Consider the following 15398-nt stretch of genomic DNA (forward strand, 5'->3'; position numbering starts at 1 on the left):
GTCACACTATGGAGTCTATACTGTAAGAGAGGTCACACTATGGAGTCTATACTGTAAGAGCAGTCACACTATGGAGTCTATACTGTAAGAGCGGTCACACTATGGAGTCTATACTGTAAGAGCTGTCACACTATGGAGTCTATACTGTAAGAGAGGTCACACTATGGAGTCTATACTGTAAGAGAGGTCACACTATGGAGTCTATACTGTAAGAGAGGTCACACTATGGAGTCTATACTGTAAGAGAGGTCACACTATGGAGTCTATACTGTAAGAGAGGTCACACTATGGAGTCTATACTGTAAGAGCGGTCACACTATGGAGTCTATACTGTAAGAGAGGTCACACTATGGAGTCTATACTGTAAGAGCGGTCACACTATGGAGTCTATACTGTAAGAGAGGTCACACTATGGAGTCTATACTGTAAGAGAGGTCACACTATGGAGTCTATACTGTAAGAGAGGTCACACTATGGAGTCTATACTGTAAGAGAGGTCACACTATGGAGTCTATACTGTAAGAGAGGTCACACTATGGAGTCTATACTGTAAGAGAGGTCACACTATGGAGTCTATACTGTAAGAGAGGTCACACTATGGAGTCTATACTGTAAGAGAGGTCACACTATGGAGTCTATACTGTAAGAGAGGTCACACTATGGAGTCTATACTGTAAGAGCGGTCACACTATGGAGTCTATACTGTAAGAGCGGTCACACTATGGAGTCTATACTGTAAGAGCGGTCACACTATGGAGTCTATACTGTAAGAGAGGTCACACTATGGAGTCTATACTGTAAGAGAGGTCACACTATGGAGTCTATACTGTAAGAGCAGTCACACTATGGAGTCTATACTGTAAGAGAGGTCACACTATGGAGTCTATACTGTAAGAGAGGTCACACTATGGAGTCTATACTGTAAGAGAGGTCACACTATGGAGTCTATACTATAAGAGCGGTCACACTATGGAATCTATACTGTAAGAGAGGTCACACTATGGAGTCTATACTGTAAGAGAGGTCACACTATGGAGTCTATACTGTAAGAGCAGTCACACTATGGAGTCTATACTGTAAGAGAGGTCATACTATGGAATCTATACTGTAAGAGCGGTCACACTATGGAGTCTATACTGTAAGAGCGGTCACACTATGGAGTCTATACTGTAAGAGAGGTCACACTATGGAGTCTATACTGTAAGAGAGGTCACACTATGGAGTCTATACTGTAAGAGAGATCACACTATGGAGTCTATACTGTAAGAGAGGTCACACTATGGAGTCTATACTGTAAGACAGGTCACACTATGGAGTCTATACTGTAAGAGAGGTCACACTATGGATTCTATACTGTAAGAGAGGTCACACTATGGAGTCTATACTGTAAGACAGGTCACACTATGGAGTCTATACTGTAAGAGAGGTCACACTATGGATTCTATACTGTAAGAGCGATCACACTATGGAGTCTATACTGTAAGAGAGGTCACACTATGGAGTCTATACTGTAAGACAGGTCACACTATGGAGTCTATACTGTAAGAGAGGTCTCACTATGGATTCTATACTGTAAGAGAGGTCACACTATGGAGTCTATACTGTAAGAGAGGTCACACTATGGAGTCTATACTGTAAGAGCGGTCACACTATGGAGTCTATACTGTAAGAGAAGTCACACTATGGAGTCTATACTGTAAGAGCGGTCCCACTATGGAGTCTATACTGTAAGAGAGATCACACTATGGAGTCTATACTGTAAGAGGGGTCACACTATGGAGTCTATACTGTAAGAGCGGTCACACTATGGAGTCTATACTGTAAGAGCGGTCACACTATGGAGTCTATACTGTAAGAGCGGTCACACTATGGAGTCTATACTGTAAGAGAGGTCACACTATGGATTCTATACTGTAAGAGCAGTCACACTATGGAGTCTATACTGTAAGAGAGATCACACTATGGAGTCTATACTGTAAGAGAGGTCACACTATGGAGTCTATACTGTAAGAGAGATCACACTATGGAGTCTATACTGTAAGAGAGATCACACTATGGAGTCTATACTGTAATAGAGGTCACACTATGGAGTCTATACTGTAAGAGAGGTCACACTATGGAGTCTATACTGTAAGAGCGGTCACACTATGGAGTCTATACTGTAAGAGAGGTCACACTATGGAGTCTATACTGTAAGAGAGGTCACACTATGGAGTCTATACTGTAAGAGAGATCACACTATGGAGTCTATACTGTAAGAGAGGTCACACTATGGAGTCTATACTGTAAGAGAGGTCACACTATGGAGTCTATACTGTAAGAGAGGTCACACTATGGAGTCTATACTGTAAGAGAGGTCACACTATGGAGTCTATACTGTAAGAGAGGTCACACTATGGAGTCTATACTGTAAGAGAGATCACACTATGGAGTCTATACTGTAAGAGAGGTCACACTATGGAGTCTATACTGTAAGAGCGGTCACACTATGGAGTCTATACTGTAAGAGAGATCACACTATGGAGTCTATACTGTAAGAGAGGTCACACTATGGAGTGTATACTGTAAGAGAGGTCACACTATGGAGTCTATACTGTAAGAGAGGTCACACTATGGAGTCTATACTGTAAGAGAGGTCACACTATGGAGTCTATACTGTAAGAGAGATCACACTATGGAGTCTATACTGTAAGAGAGGTCACACTATGGAGTCTATACTGTAAGAGCGGTCACACTATGGAGTCTATACTGTAATAGAGGTCACACTATGGAGTCTATACTGTAAGAGAGGTCACACTATGGAGTCTATACTGTAAGAGAGATCACACTATGGAGTCTATACTGTAAGAGAGATCACACTATTGAGTCTATACTGTAAGAGAGGTCACACTATGGAGTGTATACTGTAAGAGAGGTCACACTATGGAGTCTATACTGTAAGAGAGGTCACACTATGGAGTCTATACTGTAAGAGAGGTCACACTATGGAGTCTATACTGTAAGAGAGATCACACTATGGAGTCTATACTGTAAGAGAGGTCACACTATGGAATCTATACTGTAAGAGAGATCACACTATGGAGTCTATACTGTAAGAGAGGTCACACTATGGAGTCTATACTGTAAGAGAGGTCACACTATGGAATCTGTGTGGAATTGCAGCTCTGTTCCATTGAAGATAATAGAGCCAATTTGTAATTCCGCATAGAACCTGAAGACAGATGTGGCGCTGTTTTTTAGCTCTTTTTCTATTTTTTTAGCTCTTTTTCGTCTTTCAGAGATCTGTGACTTTACCCTGTTTGGCGGCGGGTGCAGACAATCGGCCAGTGACATTTACACATTAGAAGCAGCACAAGGTCTGCAGGTCGATGTCCGTCAGTTCAGTCACCCTGCGTCTCCGCCGCCTCATAAACGCGTCCTTCAGACTTTTACAAAAGTCTATAAAAAGGAGGTAAACAAATAACGCGAGGCTTTTATGGGGAATACAGGTTCTTACTGGCCAAAGGGGAAATCTGATTTAAAGGAGACCCGTCATCAAAATCTCAATGGGGTCACAGAGCGTCAGGGCTGGGGACACCTTTATGACAGCGGATACGTACAGGAATATTAGTGCCATATACTGGGGGTTGTCACCTGTGTATAGCACTCCCCTCCTACGGCTGTGACACCCGACCTGTGTAGAGTCACAAGATGGAGGGCGTCTCCTGCAATGTGTATCTGGTCATCAGAGTTTTTTATGGTATTTGCTCGTTTTTTTACGTTTACCTCTTCGCTTTCCATCACATCATTTAGAGATAATTTGCACCAAAAACTGTAGGAAAACCTTTAGTAAATAACTCGGGACACTATGGAGTCTATGGTGCCCCTTTATGATCTCTGAGCTGCTTTGCTGGTCTGAGTGCAAAATCAGAAAAAAACCTGAGATACACTTGAGAAATCTGAAGGGAACGCGCCGAAAACGCGAAAAACCTTTCAGATCAGCAGATCTTAAGTATTAGCGCTAACAACAGCAGCCAAACCCTGTGTAAGTGTCCCCATCAGATGTAGGGATCACGATGGACCCCGACTTTATAGTGGTGGTGGTGGGGGGGGGGGGGGGGGGGGCCACTACTACCACCACTCATACCAGTGCCCCTACTACCACCGCTCATACCAGTGCCCCTACTACCACCACTCATACCAGTGCCCCTACTACAACCACCGATACCAGTGCCCCTACTACCACCACTCATACCAGTGCCCCTATTACCACCACCGATACCAGTGCCCCTACTACCACCACCGATACCAGTGCCCCTACTACCACCACTCATACCAGTGCCCCTATTACCACCACCGATACCAGTGCCCCTACTACCACCACTCATACCAGTGCCCCTACTACAACCACCGATACCAGTGCTCCTACTACCACCACCGATACCAGTGCCCCTACTACCACCACTCATACCAGTGCCCCTACTACAACCACTCATACCAGTGCCCCTACTACAACCACTCATACCAGTGCCCCTACTACAACCACTCATACCAGTGCCCCTACTACAACCACTCATACCAGTGCCCCTACTACAACCACCGATACCAGTGCCCCTACTACAACCACTCATACCAGTGCCCCTACTACCACCACTCATACCAGTGCCCCTACTACCACCACCGATACCAGTGCCCCTACTACCACCGCTCATACCAGTGCCCCTACTACCACCGCTCATACCAGTGCCCCTACTACCACCGCTCATACCAGTGCCCCTACTACCACCACCGATACCAGTGGCCCTACTACCACCGCTCATACCAGTGCCCCTATTACCACCGCTCATACCAGTGCCCCTACTACCACCACCGATACCAGTGGCCCTACTACCACCGCTCATACCAGTGCCCCTACTACCACCACCAATACCAGTGCCCCTACTACCACCGCTCATACCAGTGCCCCTACTACCACCACCAATACCAGTGCCCCTACTACCACCGCTCATACCAGTGCCCCTACTACCACCACTCATACCAGTGCCCCTACTACCACCACCAATACCAGTGCCCCTACTACCACCGCTCATACCAGTGCCCCTACTACCACCACTCATACCAGTGCCCCTACTACCACCACCAATACCAGTGCCCCTACTACCACCGCTCATACCAGTTCCCCTTCTACCACTGCTCATACCAGTGCCCCTACTACCACCACCGATACCAGTGCCCCTACTACAACCACTCATACCAGTGCCCCTACTACCACCACTCATACCAGTGCCCCTACTACCACCGCTCATACCAGTGCCCCTACTACCACCGCTCATACCAGTGCCCCTACTCCCACCGCTCATACCAGTGCCCCTACTACCACCACCAATACCAGTGCCCCTACTACCACCGCTCATACCAGTGCCCCTACTACCACCGCTCATACCAGTGCCCCTACTACCACCACCAATACCAGTGCCCCTACTACAACCACTGATACCAGTGCCCCTACTACCACCACTGATACCAGTGCCCCTACTACCACCACTCATACCAGTGCCCCTACTACCACCACTCATACCAGTGCCCCTACTACAACCACTCATACCAGTGCCCCTACTACAACCACTCATACCAGTGCCCCTACTACAACCACTCATACCAGTGCCCCTACTACAACCACCGATACCAGTGCCCCTACTACCACCACTCATACCAGTGCCCCAATTACAACCACTCATACCAGTGCCCCTACCACAACCACTCAAACCAGTGCCCCTACTACAACCACTCATACCAGTGCCCCAATTACAACCACTCATACCAGTGCCCCTACCACAACCACCCATACCAGTGCCCCAACTACCACCGCTCATACCAGTGCCCCTACTACCACCACCGATACCAGTGCCCCTACTACCACCACTTATACCAGTGCCCCTACTACCACCGCTCATACCAGTGCCCCTACTACCACCGCTCATACCAGTGCCCCTACTACCACCACCGATACCAGTGCCCCTACTACAACCACTCAAACCAGTGCCCCTACTACAACCACCCATACCAGTGCCCCAACTACCACCGCTCATACCAGTGCCCCTACTACCACCACCGATACCAGTGCCCCTACTACCACCACTGATACCAGTGCCCCTACTACAACCACCGATACCAGTGCCCCTACTACAACCACCGATACCAGTGCCCCTACTACCACCACTCATACCAGTGCCCCTACTACCACCGCTCATACCAGTGCCCCTACTACCACCGCTCATACCAGTGCCCCTACTACCACCACCGATACCAGTGCCCCTACTACAACTACTCATACCAGTGCCCCTACTACAACCACTCATACCAGTGCCCCTACTACCACCACCGATACCAGTGCCCCTACTACAACCACCCATACCAGTGCCCCTACTACAACCACTCATACCAGTGCCCCTAGTACCACCACTCATACCAGTGCCCCTACTACCACCACTCATACCAGTGCCCCTACTACCACCGCTCATACCAGTGCCCCTACTACCACCGCTCATACCAGTGCCCCTACTACCACCGCTCATACCAGTGCCCCTACTACAACCACTCATACCAGTGCCCCTACTACCACCGCTCATACCAGTGCCCCTACTACCACCACTCATACCAGTGCCCCTACTACCACCGCTCATACCAGTGCCCCTACTACCACCGCTCATACCAGTGCCCCTACTACCACCACCCATACCAGTGCCCCTACTACAACCACTCATACCAGTGCCCCTACTATCACCACTCATACCAGTGCCCCTACTACCACCACTCATACCAGTGCCCCTACTACCACCACCGATACCAGTGCCCCTACTACCACCACCGATACCAGTGCCCCTATTACCACCACTCATACCAGTGCCCCTACTACAACCACTCATACCAGTGCCCCTACTACAACCACTCATACCAGTGCCCCTACTACAACCACTCATACCAGTGCCCCTACTACAACCACTCATACCAGTGCCCCTACTACAACCACCGATACCAGTGCCCCTACTACAACCACTCATACCAGTGCCCCTACTACAACCACCGATACCAGTGCCCCTGCTACCACCACTCATACCAGTGCCCCTACTACAACCACTCATACCAGTGCCCCTACTGCAACCACTCATACCAGTGCCCCTACTACAACCACTCATACCAGTGCCCCTACTACAACCACTCATACCAGTGCCCCTACTACAACCACCGATACCAGTGCCCCTACTACAACCACTCATACCAGTGCCCCTACTACAACCACCGATACCAGTGCCCCTACTACCACCACCGATACCAGTGCCCCTATTACCACCACTCATACCAGTGCCCCTACTACCACCGCTCATACCAGTGCCCCTACTTCCACCACCGATACCAGTGCCCCTACTACCACCACCGATACCAGTGCCCCTACTACCACCACCGATACCAGTGCCCCTACTACCACCACCGATACCAATGCCCCTATTTCCACCACTCATACCAGTGCCCCTATTACCACCACTCATACCAGTGCCCCTACTACAACCACTCATACCAGTGCCCCTACTACCACCACCGATACCAGTGCCCCTACTACCAACACTCATACCAGTGCCCCTACTACAACCACTTATACCAGTGCCCCTACTACCACCACCGATACCAGTGCCCCTACTACCACCACCGATACCAGTGCCCCTACTACCACCACCGATACCAGTGCCCCTATTACCACCACTCATACCAGTGCCCCTACTTCCACCACTCATACCAGTGCCCCTACTACCACCACTCATACCAGTGCCCCTACTACAACCACTCATACCAGTGCCCCTACTACCACCGCTCATACCAGTGTCCCTACTACCACCGCTCATACCAGTGCCCCTATTACCACCACTCATACCAGTGCCCCTATTACCACCACTCATACCAGTGCCCCTACTACCACCGCTCATACCAGTGCCCCTACTACAACCACCCATACCAGTGCCCCTACTACCACCACCGATACCAGTGCTCCTACTACCACCGCTCATACCAGTGCCCCTACTACCACCACTCATACCAGTGCCCCTACTACCACCACTCATACCAGTGCCCCTACTACCACCACTCATACCAGTGCCCCTACTACCACCACTCATACCAGTGCCCCTACTACAACCCCTACAAAGGCACCACTACCACCACCATCACATCTATACACCGCAGTCTTCCACCTGCTCTTGATCTTCTTCAGTCACCGGAGTCCAAACGCTTTCGGACCTTATACAACTCATCAACAGGAACATAGGGGGAGATTTATCAAAACCTGTAGAGAGGGAGTGGGGTGCAGTTACCCATAGCAACCAATCAGATCGCTTCTTTCATTTTTCACAGGCCTCTTAAAAAAAGAAAAAAAGTGATCTGATTGGTTGCTATGGGCAACTGCACCCCTCTCCCTCTCTACAGGTTTTTATAGATCCCTCCCGTTATATTGAATACTTTCCTTAGTGACCGGGGTGCTGTCTATTAGGAGAAAAGAGTCACCAAAAGAAGGGTAAGAGTCCGAGCGCCGTGTCCTCTGGTATATATATGTGGTGGCCCAGTACAGGAGTTGTACCCTAGCTGTCCTGTCAGGCAGCCTCCATACAGTGTCCCCTGGGCCCCTGCACCTGTTCCCCTTGTTCCTTCTATACCTATATTATACTGTTTATTGTATATAAAATGTGTTATGCCTTTAAGAACAGTTGTCATGTGATTAACATGTTGTCATGTGATTGTAACCGAGTGAGGTATCAGTGATCATGTGACCAAAGGGTGACCGATGGGACCCCTCCTAGTCTCCTCCATATAAGTCCTGGGTGGAGTTACCTCACTCTCTTGTATGTTGAGTTGCAGTGGGGTCCTAGGTGTCCGGAGTGCAGAGGAGCCTAAAGTCCGTCCAGCAGCCACGGATTCTCAAGTCCATTGCCCCACAGGTCAAAGCCTGGTAATCTACAGAAGGGGCGAAGTCATCCAGTCAGCAAGGCCTGCATCCAAATTGTCCAAGTCCACTATAAGTCCCAGCAAGCCCTAAGGTCTCTGAAGTCACTAGTCACCTCTGTGGGCCTGGCCAAGCTCTATTAGGGCTGGGCGGTAAGACCAAATATGTGTATGTGTATTTTTTACACCTCCCCATCATGTGTTCAGCTCCCCCCCCCCCCCCCCCCAAATCATGTGACCCGATTAATGATCAGCCCGGCGGGTACTACTCAAAGATGTCAAGCACTGCCCTCCTCCTCCTCCTCTTTGTCGGGGGCCGCCGGCGATGGAACTCTATACTGTACGCCAGTGGTCTCCAACCTGCAGACCTCCAGCTGTTGCAAAACTACAACTCCCAGCATGCCCGGACAGCCAAGAAGCCGGCTTCTTACATGACAGTGGGCTCAGCCTATCAGTGGCAGGGGCGGGGCATCGCTCCGGCCGGTGATAGGCTGACAGCTGTCCTCCCCCGTCCCCAGCGTGCGGCCGAGGTGGGTGAGTTAAAAGTAAATTTTCTGTATCTTTTGCAGCCCGGGCATAGGCATACAGCGTACTGCAGTGGTCTCCAACCTGCGGACCTCCAGCTGTTGGCTGTCCGGGCATGCTGGGAGTTGTAGTATTGCAACAGCTGGAGGTCCGCAGGTTGGAGACCACTGACGTACAGTGAGTTCCATCGCCGGCGGACCCCAACAAAGAGGAGGAGGGCAGTGCTTGACATCTGTGAGTAGTACACCGCTGGGCTGATCAGTAATTGGGGGGGGGGGGGGGCAGAACAACGCTGGCGGGTAACATAGGGTTAGTTCCCCGATGTGGGGACAGCGCTGCGCTAGGCTGATAATACATTCCCGAGGGGGAGGGGCCCAACCGGTTTTGCGGTATGGTGGAAAATTCATATGATGCAGCCCAAAAAATTCGGTATTCGGTATGAACCGGTATATACCGCCCAGCCCTAAGCTCTATAGACTGTTACACCAGTCTGACTCATTAAAGCTGCCGTTGTTCTGTAACTTGGCGTCAGAGTCATTATTTGCCCCCCCCCGTGCCTAGCCCAGGATCCAGCGGTATTCCTTCATGTGGTGTAGAGGATAAACTACACCCTGGCGTCACGAACACAAGGGGTTAATGCCATCTGCCCACATCACACCCTCACCACATATAGGTTTGTTGTGAACTCTGACATTTTGGGCTGTGGGGAGTAGATTCCAGGTTATCCTGTTCCTGACCCTGTACACCAATACGCTATATGTCCTGTTACACGGCATCAGGAGGGCATGTGCCATGGTTGTGCCCAGGGCCGCCATCAGGGGGTACAGCCAGCACTCCAGTAAGGGGTCCGGGCACCCCCCTTCAGCAGCCCCAGTACAGAGTATAAAGAGCAGACAGAGGAGGCCACTACCACCAGAGACATCTTGTACCTGTAATATCAGCGCAGGAGCCGAGCTGACTGTCTGGTACAAGATGCCCCGCCCCTCCCCTCACACTATTGGTGGAGCAGGATCACATGGTTTGTTTTTCCTTCTCCAAGACCCTGACACTCGGTTGCCACTGGTAATTGGTAGACTGAAGGCCTCCATCAATCATAGATGGAGAGGGGCGGGGGGGGGGGGGGGGGATTAGTTTGTAATTTGGGGATTAGTAGGAGATAAATAGGCAATATCTCATGCAACAGCTGGAGGCACCTTGGTTGAAAAACAACTATGGACATTTATCAACGGGTTTAGTCAGGTTTTCTTTACTATCATTGTCGCAAAATTGTCTCAACTGCGACTACTCGATTTTTCGTGCGACATTTTGACTGGAAAGCGAGAAAAGCAAGTTTTCCTAAAATTTACTATGTAGTAATAATTTTAAAATGGATTACGGGTAGTCAGGTATTTATTAACTGCGACAGTCGCAACTGCACAAAAAAAAGTCGCAACAGCGTTAAAAATTGACTAAATTTACTCCAGCTCAAACATAGAGCAGAAAAAGCTACAACCAAAGTAAAAGAGGAAAAATTGCTTACGTGAAAGAAAATTATCAACAGGCTGAAACCAGATGATAAATACGTCACATAAGCAAAAAAAAAGTAAGGAAAAAATTACTAAAAAAAAAGATACATAAGCAAAGATTGATAAATGTCCCTCAATGAGATAGTGACTATTTACCTCCATCTCATTGTTTCTCAACCAGGGTGCCCTCAGCTGTTGCAAAACTACAACTCCCAGCATGTCTTTGGCTGTGTGGGCAAGCTGGGAGTTGTAGTTTTGCAACAGCTGGAGGCGCACTATTTGGGAAACACTTTAATATCTATCTATTTATTTATTTATTTAACCAAAGGATAAATTGGCCAGCACCATTGATCCAAACTATTGTAAAAACCTGGCTTGCAGGTGCAGGCTGCTGGGCTAAATATACAGCAACAGGAGAATACAGCAGCACACTGCTAGCACAAAGATACAGATGAAACATGAGTATATACATACAACATGAGTATATAGATAAAACATGAGTATATAGATAGAACATGAAAAGCTATACAGCTGTAATGCAATAAATGAAGATATGAAACTATGAAAATATGAGGTACTTAGCTTGCAAATTTGGCGTCAAATAGCGTGGACCGTCCCACCACGGTAAGGTGACCTCATTCTGGGACGGACCTCATATTTTCATAGTTTCATATCTTCATTTATTGCATTACAGCTGTATAGCTTTTCATGTTCTATCTATATACTCATGTTTTATCTATATACTCATGTTTCATCTATATCTTTGTGCTAGCAGTGTGCTGCTGTATTCTCCTGTTGCTGTATCTATCTATCTCATATCTATCTATCTATCTAGACAAAGAATAAGTCAGCCAGCACTTTAGTTGATACCAAACTATTATATGGATCTGGCCTACAGGTGCACGCTACTAGGCTAGATATACAGCAACAGAAGAATACAGCAGCACACTGCCAGCACAAGGATATAGGTGAAACATGAACATGCAGATAAAACATGGAGAGCTATACAGCTATGGTGTAATAGATGCAAATGTGAAACTATGAAATAGTGAGGCACTTAGCTCGCAAATTTGTCTCCGCCGGCGGTCAAATAGCTTGGACCGTCCCACCGCGATAAGGTGGCCTCATTGGGACGGACCCTACACTGTGAATATGCCTCTGTGTGAACAGTTGTTACGCCGAGCGCTCCAGGTCCCCGCTCCTCCCCGGAGCGCTCGCAGCGTTTTCCTGTTCGCAGCGCCCCGGTCAGACCCGCTGACCGGGAGCGCTGCGATAATGTCTATAGCCGGGATCCGATCCGCGATGCGGGACGCGCCCGCTCGCGATTCGCATCCCGGCCCGCTTACCAGACTCGTTCCCTGTCTGTTCTGTCCCGGCGCGCGCAGCCCCGCTCCCTAGGGCGCGCGCGTGCCGGCTCTTTGCGATTTAAAGGGCCGGTGCGCCACTGATTGGCCCCTGGTTCTAATTAGTGTGTTCACCTGTGCACTTCCCTATATAACCTCACTTCCCCTTCCCTTCCTTGCCGGATCTTGTTGCCATTGTGCCAGTGAAAGCGTTCCTTGTGTATCCCTAGCCAGTGTTCCAGACCTCTTGCCGTTGCCCCTGACTAAGATCCTTGCTGCCTGCCCTGACCTTCTGCTACGTCCGACCTTGCTCTTGCCTAATCCCTTATACCGCGCCTATCTCAGCAGTCAGAGAGGTTGAGCCGTTGCCGGTGGATACGACCTGGTTGCTGCCGCCGCTGCAAGACCATCCCGCTTTGCGGCGGGCTCTGGTGAATACCAGTAGCAACTTAGAACCGGTCCACCGGTACGGTCCACGCCAATCCCTCTCTGACACAGAGGATCCACCTCCAGCCTGCCGAATCCTGACAGTAGATCCGGCCATGGATCCCGCTGAAGTCCCGCTGCCAGTTGTCGCTGACCTTACCACGGTGGTCGCCCAGCAGTCGCAACAGATAGCGCAACAAGGCCATCAGCTGTCTCAACTGACTGTTATGCTACAGCAGCTTCTACCACAGCTTCAGCAACCATCTCCTCCGCCAGCTCCTGCACCTCCTCCGCAGCGAGTGGCCGCATCCAGCCTCCGTTTATCTTTGCCGGACAAGTTCGATGGGGACTCTAAACTTTGCCGTGGTTTTCTCTCACAATGTTCCCTGCATCTGGAGATGATGTCGGACCAATTTCCAACTGAACGGTCAAAGGTGGCTTTCGTGGTTAGTCTCCTGTCTGGGAAGGACTTGTCATGGGCCACACCGCTCTGAGACCGCAATGATCCTGTCACTGCCTCCGTACAGTCCTTTTTCGCTGAGATTCGAAGTGTCTTCGAGGAACAGCCCGAGCTTCTTCTGCCGAGACTGCCCTGCTGAACCTGGTCCAGGGTAATTCTTCAGTAGGCGAGTACGCCATCCAATTCCGTACTCTCGCCTCCGAATTATCTTGGAATAACGAGGCCCTCTGCGCGACCTTTAAAAAAGGCCTATCCAGTAACATTAAAGATGTGCTGGCCCCACGAGAAATCCCTGCCAACCTGCATGAACTTATTCATTTGGCCAGGAGCTCCGTCAGGATATGGACTTTGTTCACACTAGGCGGTTTCTCTCCCCGGCTCCTCTCTTCTCTGGTCCGCTGCAATCTGTTCCTGTGCCTTATGCCGTGGAGGCTATGCAAGTAGACCGGTCTCGCCTGACACCACAAGAGAGGACACGCCGCCGTAATGAGAACCTATGCCTGTACTGTGCCAGTACCGAACACTTCTTGAAGGATTGTCCTATCCGTCCTCCACGTCAGGAAAGACGCACTCCGATCCCGCACAAAGGTGAGACAGCTCTGGATGTGAACTCTGCTTCTCCACGTCTTACTGTACCTGTGCGGATTTCTTCTTCTAACTCCTCCTTCTCAGCTGTGGCCTTCTTGGATTCTGGATCTGCAGGAAATTTTATTTTGGCCTCTTTCATTAACAGGTTCAACATCCCAGTGACCAGTCTCGCCAGACCTCTCTACATCGCCTCAGTTAATGGAGAAAGATTGGACTGTACTGTGCATTACCGCACAGAACTCCTGTTAATGTGCATTGGACCCCATCACAAAAAATTTAATTTCTGGTCCTCTCTAACTGCACTTCTGAAATTCTTCTCGGACTGCCTTGGCTCCAACGCCATTCCCCTACCCTTGACTGGACCACCGGGGAAATCAAGAACTGGGGTGCTTCTTGCCACAAAAAGTGCCTCACGTCTGCTCTCAGTCCTGCCAGTCAAACCCCTATGGCTCCTCCTATACCAGGTCTCCCCAAGGCCTATTTGGACTATGCCGATGTTTTTTGCAAAAAACAAGCAGAGACTTTGCCTCCTCACAGGCCTTATGACTGTCCTATTGATCTCCTTCCTGGTATTACTCCACCCTGGGGCAGAATCTATCCTCTGTCTGCTCCTGAAACACAAGCCATGTCGGATAACATCCAAGAAAACTTAAAAATGGGATTCATCCGCAAGTCTTCCTCCCCTGCCGGAGCGGGGTTCTTCTTTGTCTCCAAAAAAGATGGTTCCTTACGGCCATGCATCCATTACCGCGGTCTTAACAAGATCACTATAAAAAAAACGCTATCCCCTGCCTCTTATCTCGGAACTATTTGATCGCCTACAAAAAATTGGATTTAAGAGGTGCATATAATCTAATCCGCATCAGGGAAGGGGATGAGTGGAAGACCGCATTTAATACCAGAGACGGACACTTTGAATATCTGGTTATGCCCTTTAGGCTCTGCAACGCCCCTGCTGTCTTCCAGGACTTTATAAATGAAATTTTTCGGGATCTGTTATATACCTGTGTGGTGGTCTACTTGGACGACATTTTGATTTTCTCTTCTAACCTCGAAGAACACCGCCGTCATGTCCGCCTGGTGCTCCAGAGACTCCGTGACAATCAGTTATATGCCAAGATGGAGAAATGTCTCTTTGAATGCCAATCTATTCCCTTCCTAGGATATTTAGTCTCCGGAGAGGGACTTCAAATGGACCCAGACAAACTGTCAGCCGTGTTATATTGGCCACGCCCCTCCGGACTCCAAGCTATCCAACACTTTTTGCGGTTTGCCAATTACTATCGACAATTTATTCCACATTTTTCCACCATTGTGGCCCCTATTGTGGCCCTAACCAAGAAAAACGCCAACCCTAAGTCCTGGACTCCCTAAGCGGACGAGGCATTTAACCGTCTCAAAACTGCCTTTTCTTCTGCTCCCATACTCTCCAGACCTGATCCATCTAAACCTTTCTCTCTGGAAGTAGACACCTCCTCGGTGGGAGCCGGAGCTGTTCTCCTACAAAAAAACTCTTCTGGACATAACGTTACTTGTGGTTTCTTTTCTAGGACCTTCTCTCCGGCGGAGAAAAATTACTCCATT

The 15398-nt window shown here is 49.3% G+C and overlaps 1 protein-coding gene across 1 annotated transcript in view; it reads left to right on the forward strand.

The window, feature by feature from the left end:
* Positions 1-3278: 3278 nt before the first annotated feature.
* Positions 3279-15398, forward strand: part of LOC130342325 (cytochrome P450 2C8-like) — a gene marked incomplete at its 5' end in the record, with an annotated part of 86407 nt that continues 74287 nt past the window's right edge. Inside the window, 2 exons of the mRNA XM_056554273.1 lie at positions 3279-3374; positions 8497-8542. Coding sequence (XP_056410248.1) covers positions 3279-3374; positions 8497-8542 — 142 coding nt within the window. The remainder of the gene's footprint in view (positions 3375-8496; positions 8543-15398) is intronic.

This window comes from Hyla sarda, unplaced genomic scaffold (assembly GCF_029499605.1).
Source record: "Hyla sarda isolate aHylSar1 unplaced genomic scaffold, aHylSar1.hap1 scaffold_648, whole genome shotgun sequence".
In the NCBI taxonomy this organism is placed as follows: Eukaryota; Metazoa; Chordata; class Amphibia; order Anura; family Hylidae; genus Hyla; species Hyla sarda.